This window comes from Parambassis ranga, chromosome 21, assembly GCF_900634625.1.
Source record: "Parambassis ranga chromosome 21, fParRan2.1, whole genome shotgun sequence".
Lineage (NCBI taxonomy): Eukaryota > Metazoa > Chordata > Actinopteri > Ambassidae > Parambassis > Parambassis ranga.
The window spans coordinates 4,036,625-4,044,466 of record NC_041041.1 but is presented as its reverse complement, the minus strand read 5'-3'; the positions used below and the strand labels follow the sequence as shown (position 1 = coordinate 4,044,466).

The 7,842-nt window shown below is 44.0% G+C and overlaps 1 protein-coding gene across 1 annotated transcript; it reads left to right on the top strand.

Moving 5' to 3' along the window:
* Positions 1–3,625: 3,625 nt before the first annotated feature.
* serpine3 (serpin peptidase inhibitor, clade E (nexin, plasminogen activator inhibitor type 1), member 3) lies at positions 3,626–7,743 on the top strand. Its single transcript, XM_028394129.1, has 9 exons — positions 3,626–3,744; positions 4,174–4,498; positions 4,996–5,223; positions 5,892–6,134; positions 6,231–6,429; positions 6,511–6,611; positions 6,686–6,769; positions 6,848–6,931; positions 7,691–7,743. The coding sequence occupies exons 1-9, from the start codon at positions 3,682–3,684 to the stop codon at positions 7,741–7,743; spliced, it is 1,380 nt and encodes a 459-aa protein (XP_028249930.1). The 5' UTR covers positions 3,626–3,681.
* Positions 7,744–7,842: the final 99 nt, after the last annotated feature.

Here is a 7,842-nt window from a genome sequence, read left to right as displayed (position 1 = left end):
CAAAAGAAATCTGTATGAGGGATGCTGACTCACAAAGGTTGTAGTTCTCAGCTATATTGGACAAATGTCAAAAAAGATACATGGTGTAAATATATATAATATATATAGGTGAACACTTGGGTCTCTTCCAAAAGCCTGACCCCAAAATCTTTGCTCTGGATCTTCAAATATGTTAATAAGTTATCGACTGTTTTGCATGTAAAGTTTGGATCAACTAATAATTTTACCGTAAAGATGGGGAAACAGCTGTTCAGTCCCACACAGCAGCAGATGGCGCTATAGTGCAACAGGAGGAGCTGAGCCAGCATGATGAATGAATGTGTCATTTCTTTGTTGCAGCAGTGAATTTGTAAGATATTTCTCCACCTCGTCTGATGTTCCGTCGCTTTAAAATGACAAGCACCAACATCGTTTTTTTCTTCCCATGGTTCTCCGGAGCCATGCTCATGTCCCCGTGAGGTGATGCCTGCGTGGGACACGTCCCCTCACGTCGCCCCTCTCCCAGTGCCAGCACTAGTGGCTCTAATCCGCCGTGGCGTACCTGGCAGATCGCTCTGGCGACACCGGCGTTGTTGCAGCCTGGCCCGGCCACGCACACCAGGGTCCCCTCTAATCCTTCTCCGCCTGAACTGCCCAAAGGCCCCGGAGGCTGAGGGGAAGTAGGGCACTGGAGGTGAAGCAGAGTGACTCAGTCAGTCACAGCAAACTGCATCTCTACAACGCATTTGTGTTCTCTCTTCTATTCTTCTTCTGTTTCTCTGTTGTAGCTCTAGTTGTTTTTGTTCATTTTTATTCTGCAGTGTCAAAGGTGACGATGTGGAGAGGGGACCTGGGTACGGGGTCTAAACGGAGAGCCTGGGGACAGTCTCCACTCGTTAGGGATTAAATTACTGCCATGTGGAGAAAGGCGGAGACATTGCAGAGTCACACAGACACTCATCAATGAACATGTTTGGTTATGGAAGGAAAAACTTTCACAGTGATAAGCCCCTGGAAACACAAGCTGACATACACGTGTGGGTCTAACATTCAGCAGGACCTAAGAGTCACCTGCAGAAGGTCAGACACAAAAATGACCTTAAAAAAGACTATACAAAAAAAGATGATACAAAAAAGACTGGAGACAAATACAAATGTCCACAAAAAGATTTGAAATGATCATAAACCAATATAAACAACCACAAAAAGGCTGAAAATGACTACAAACAGATTATAAAATGGCTTCAAAACACATGAACAACTACAAAGAGACTGAAAGCGACTACTTAAAATGATCAAAAACTGGCTAAAAACAACCGAAACGTTACCACAAAGATCCTAAAAGCAGCTACAAACAGACACAAAACGACCAAAAACATTAAACAGGCCAAGTGTACATATACAGCATCATTCTGCATCAATGAGGGCTTCAGATGTGTATCGTCAGCTTGTTTTTGAACTGTGTGCTGATAACAAGTCGGAAGTTTTGTGAAGTTTTGAGTCCTCTTAACCTATCAGCATTTCTGTATCTTGGATTTTCTTTGGTAGTTTTGTTGACTGTGTGGATGCGGTGCTGTTCACTGACACTCAGTACTGGTTTCCTGCCTTGTTACTTGTGTACTACGATATCTCTGAAACTCTGACCTCTGAAACTTTCATAAATGTGTTCCTCGGTTCCTGCACAGACCTGTGCAGACACTGACCTGCAGTAGTATTAGATATAACTAGTATAGTTAGTGCAGCAATTCACCTCTGAGTACAGACAAAAGTGTAAACACTCCAGCAGGTACAGCCTAATAAAAGGTAAATATGCATAATTACCTGCAGATATAAGAGAATAATGATCATGTTTCCTTTCAGCAGCGTGACAGTAAGCTGACCCTCCTGCACTGTGCGTCAGTGGAGCGGCAGCTCGCTCTGCAGAGCGTCCAGGGATCAGAAACAGAGAGCACAAATCATTATTTCTACTTCACAAATGCGACCCTCTTACATACTGTTCCTCCTTGGGGCCTCACATCGGCCCAAGATGAAAGCTGCTGTTTATGGTGGCATCTCTTCAGATGATTGTCTTTGGTCAGTTACCGTGACCGTCTCATCCTCCTCCAACAAAGTCCTTCAAATTCCAAACTCCTGCCTTCGGAGTCGTTGGGTTTTAAAGAATGTGGCGACTCTGTTTAATGAAGCCGAGCCACGGCTGCACTAATTAGTCAAGTCCAGTAATGGCTGGAATCCCCTGTTAGACAAAGCAGCCAAATACCTGATGGCTACCAATCATGCTCTCGCCCTCATGGGAACAAATACTCACAATTTATTTCGCTGACTGTCGTGTCCCCAATTAAGAGGAACAGCAGAGGGGACGAGCAGCAGGATGATTTTAGGTGAAATCAAGGGCACTACTGACGATAATGTTCATATGTTTTGTCTTTTTATATACGACATATATATGTTCATGGATATTATTTTACAGGATATGTATCATTTATACTGACGAGCTAATAATCTCTTATAATTTAAATAATGATTATTATTTGTGTAATAGTTTTAAATGGAACAACATTAAAAGACTCAATTATAGTCTTTCATACCAAGATTTGTGTTTTCTCTTTAACAGCTTTAGTCATATTGTCTTCTGACTTTTTATTTGATGCCACCATAATGTTGATTTGTGCTTATTTAAGTGGAATATACAGCATTTTGACATTTTAAATAATTAAATACTTAAGCTTTGCAGCTACGAGTTTAGAGAAATAGCTAGCCTTACCAAATTAAAAAGTAAAATTCTTTTAAAAAAAAACCCACCAAAACCACCACAAAATAAAATAAAATAAAATAAAAAAAAATAAAATAAAACACTTGGCGCTGGTTGCCTGGCAACGTAATGGCGACGACAAGACCCCGGAAAGCTACTGGGCTAACCAAAACAAAATATTAAAAACAAATATTACAAATAATATTTTTCGCATTTTAAACGGATTAAACAATGTAGTGCGTTAATTAATGACTTTGACAGGTGCTAGTAGGTTGACTTCGTTACTTTTGGATCAAGGCTGACGAGCTATTGACGCTTTACGTTAAGCTAGGCTAGGCTAAGCTAAGCTAAGCTAAAGCGCTGTTAAGGTTAGCTTCGAATTAGGCGAACTGCGCAAACCTTCGCATTTAAAATCTTTCTTAGAAAGCAAACGAAATTAAACTGCTGAATAATATGAAGTCACACGCTTCAGAGCAGAGTGTTAAATTTACTGTATTCAGTCTGTGCTCCTGTTAGATATTAGCGGTGATTTTAAAGTAGCTGTTAGCTAGTTGTAAATGTGGCTACATGTGTTTTTTGGGGGCCATTTATAGTACACAGTGGATATATAATGACACTTTTACAGAATGTGTATGCATGCCTGCCCTGTGCGCGTGTTTGTGGGTGTTTTTTTTCCCTCCTCTGCCCGGTTTGGGATTTGCTGGTCAGTGACATGCCTCCCTCCGCCTGGCTCCTTATAGCCCCGGGGCGGCAGGAATCCCGGACGAGTGGTACGGACATCGCCGACGGAGACCGCAAACACAGAGCGTGTTCGCCTTTAAACACGGTCTTATGACTACAGACTGCTTCAGTGAGAGAAGACTGGACCAGAGAGGACCCGGGGAGCAGTGACGGACACACCCGGTGGGACAGGGCACAGGACACAGCTCCCCTTCTGCAGAGCAGAGGCTTGAATGGTCGGTGGCAGCCAGAGAGAACAGCTGGAGGTTACCGGACACTACCTCACCTGTCCGCAGGTATGAGCCACATCTGTGCTGGTTACTGTCATTAGAACAGGTCAAGTGTCAAATATGTACCTAAAAATGAGGACTGGTGACTTCCAGCATTTATTCATATCATTTATAATGAACGATTTATGAGAAAATATACAGTAATCAGCCTTGCTACATATAAATATCACTTTAAGTATGCAAATATAAGTGAAGTATGCTAAAGCTAAAGTGTTAATTTAGCAGGAAAATGCCTAATTAAGTGTCCTCTTGCTCTAATATTAATGATTTGCCATAAAATATGTGAGATCTTGGTGCTGATCAGGTGCTAACTTCTTATATAATTGTTTGATATAACATATCTGCAACATAATATGTATTGCACATAAATTCTGATCTATTTTCCTCTTAAAACAAATCCCTGAAAGTCAGTATTTGTCTTTTTTTGTCTCCCAGAATTTCATATTTTTCCCATCACACCCTGTGGACCACCTCCTCTCCTGCAGCTCTGAGGACATGTGTCGCCTGCCGGTGGCCTCCCTCTTCATTTGCTTGTGGTTGCTGGGGAGAAGCCACTGTAACAGCAGCCTCCAGGACAACATGAGAGAGCTGCACAACAGGTTCGCCGTCAGCCTCTACCAGACGCTCACCGAGACGGAGAACAACTCCAACCTGATCATGTCGCCTGTGAGTGTGTCCCTGTCTCTGGCCCTGCTGCAGATCGGGGCCAGGGGCAACACACTGGCTCAGCTGGAGGCGTCACTAGGATACAATGTGAACGGTAAGATTCATCTCTGTTTTTCTTTACAAACACAGGGGTTTAAGGAGGAGGCAGCCTGCATTAACTTAGCATTAGCTGCTGCTGCTCGCTGTGCTGTGGGAGTCAGGCCATTGGTGGCCCTCAGTGCTGTTGGTACCAGGTGGTGTGGAGCGGTGCTGCTGCTGCTGTTGGCCCTGCAGAGCACAGTGGTGTCTGGAGCCATAATACCTGCCTCCACAGCAGCTCTAATCTCATTAACCACTCCCGCAGCTTGGCCTCGGGGTCAAGGGGTCAGTGTGTTTAATTACAAACAAAATGAGGGCTGGGGCTGCTGCTCAGAGATGTGATCCTGTTTGTCAGTCAGGGATGGAAATAGAGTTTTTAACTGCTGCAAGTCAGTAAAGCTCAAATTCATACAGGAATCTTCTAATATTAGGATTTCACAATACATTTTTGTGAGGCCTAATGGCCAATACATTACCTATAACACTTCACCAAGTCCTCTCTGTGTCCTACAGACGCCCAGGTACAAAGCTTCTTGCTGCACTCACAGGGGGATGTGAGCAATGCGACTCAGGGTATGTGGCTGCAGCAGACCTGCACATTATTCATCCAGAGTGGCATCCAGCTCCTGACTGAGTTCACTCAACATGCAGCTGCGTGGGCCAACACCAGTGTGGTTCGGGCCAACTTCAGCCAACCCAGTAACACTCGAAGCCAACCGGAGCGAGCAGGACACAACCACGGTAATCCACACAGTCTAATATACTATTCCCACACAAACATTATTATCCTAATTAAGCTATTAGCCTAATAAGTCAGCGACAGTACAGATGCAGACAATAATGCCAAATCTAGCCTCAGGTGGGATGATGATGCCTGATAATGATGATTTTCAGCCCTGTGTAATAGGGACCTGCCACTCATGTTGAAAAAACCAGGGCTTATAAGCATTGACACACATAGCCAGTGGTCAGGACACCAGTGAGTGTTAGTGACCCTTTATCCATGACAAGACTGCTGCCACCTGCTGGAGGTATTTCCTCTCACTGAGGTGCAGAATGGTTGTCTGCTAGCGTCTGTTTTCTTTGTGATGTCTGGGTCTTGAATTCTCCACTGTGGTGCTGTGTGGAGAGTTGCAGAAATAAGGCTGTTGTAGCTGTCTACTGACACTTGGTGGCACTGTCAAAATATGCGGAACAGTCAGACATATCGATTCTTGTCTGTGTCTGCGCTCTTGCTGAATTTGTGTGTATCACAAAAGGTGCAACACCAGCACCCTAGCATAAAGGCACAGTTTATGGCTGCTAATCTGTCATTGTCTGGACATTAAGATGTTAAAGGGACTGCATGAGCTCATTATCCGTAGATTGATGGCTTTCTCTTCTTCTTCTGTCATCTCGTTACCTGCCAGATGAGTCACTGCTGCTCCAGTCAGGCAGCAGCAGCGGCGAGCTGTCGGGATCAGGCGAGGCCCAGGCCGAAGCTCTGTGGTGGGGTCACCGGCTGCAGGTGGCCCTGGTCAACATTGTGGCCTTTAGAGGGGTCTGGCAGAAACAGTTTCTATTCACTAACACCCAGAATCTGCCGTTCACCCTGTCTGATGGAACCCCAATCAAAGTGCCGATGATGCATCAGGCTGCCGAGGTCAGCTTTGGTAAGAGTCCGTGCTTACAACTGCAGAAATCAAATACACAAAAAAAGTGGAAAAGGCCGTAATGTGCACTCTTGAACATTTTAATCTCCTGGGCAGGTCAGTTCAGGACAGCGTCGGACCAGCGCTACACAGTGCTGGAGCTGCCGTATCTTGGCCACTCGCTCAGCCTCCAGGTGGTGCTGCCCAGCGAGAGGAAGACTCCGCTGTCCACTCTTGAGTCTCAGCTCTCCGCACGCCACCTGGCGTCCTGGGACACCGGCCTGCGTAGAACAAAGATGGACATTTTCCTGCCCAGGTGAGGATCGTAAACATGGATTGCAGATGTCTAGCTTCGGGTTTTGTTCAGAAAAGATGGGGATAATGTTTTTATTTACAGATTCAGAATGCAGAACAAATTCAACCTAAGGTCAGTGCTTCCTGCTATGGGCATCAGTGACGCCTTTAATCCAACATCAGCCGACTTCACTGGAATGTCAGGTCGGTTCATCGCTGAATATATAAATACATCATCTGTAATTGGCTGGTATCTGATGGTGTTCTCCTTCCTGCAGTGGAGGGTCTGTATGTGTCCGATGCCTTCCATGATGTAAGAATAGAAGTCACAGAGGATGGAACAAAGGCAGCGGCTGCTACCGGTGAGTAATATCTGCTGCAGTGATGAAACACAGCAGAAAAGTGAGGAAGAAGAAGTTAATAGCCTTTTATCCTTGCAGCTATGGTGCTACTCAAACGATCCCGTGCTCCTGTTTTCAAGGCGGACCGGCCGTTCTTATTCCTGCTTCGACAGATTAACACAGGTATTTATTTTTTCACTTAAACAGGTTCAGATTCTTGCTCGGAGATCATAGTACGTGTATAGCATGTCATAGTTATGATCATATATGATCATGTTTTTGTCATAAGATTCCAGACATACAGCAGGTTTCATATGAAAATCAGACATAAGACTATATATGCTAAAAGTATGGACAGCAGTTAGAATGGGGGCAGGATTCCAGTCCAAGACAAGGAAAGGAAGTGTCCAGATAATTTACTACCTTTACCTTAGGCAGACTGTATGTTTATCAAGTTTGATTTAGGTATGCTTAAATAGCTGGGAGTGGGGAAAATGTCTGTCTGTGTGCACATTTTAAAATACACAGTGTGAGGATGTACAGAAATTTGCATTTGGCGCCCCCTAGTGGTAGTGTGACAAAATGCCAGGTCAGCAAACAAAAATCTGAACCCTAAACAACTTCAGGGGCTTGATGGTAACAGAACAGTCATAACTAGAACTTGTGTCTTTTGTACAGTAATAACACAGAAGTAGACAAAAATTGTATTTAAAATCAGTTTGTACATTTACCCACACAGATGTTGACAATTGTGGGGAAAAGTCTGGAGATATTTAACTATTTGTATGTTTACAAACCCTACAAAACGTTTCTTTTGGGAAATGTAGAATTAAAGAATTTTGCTGATGAGTCAGTATTTTAAGCCTAGATTTGATGACACTTCTATGGGCAGTTGTAAAGCATACGTTTTATCATGAATTAAAAGAAGTTTTTCTTTTTCAGGGTCCATCTTGTTTATGGGCCGAGTAATGAACCCTGCAAACCAAGCACCCTAAGGCCCTTACTGTACACACTTCTACACACTTCACATCTCTTTCAACCCATTTCACTACTGGTATTTATTTGTGGACCAAAATGAGGGTCCACGGACACTT

Coding starts and splice junctions, on each gene's coding strand:
- serpine3 (XM_028394129.1), top strand. CDS start 3,682: ATGGTCGGTGGCAGCCAGAGAGAACAGCTGGAGGTTACCGGACACTAC. Junction 3,745..4,173: donor ACTACCTCACCTGTCCGCAG/GTATGAGCCACA, acceptor TTTGTCTCCCAG/AATTTCATATTTTTCCCATC. Junction 5,224..5,891: donor GCGAGCAGGACACAACCACG/GTAATCCACACA, acceptor GTTACCTGCCAG/ATGAGTCACTGCTGCTCCAG.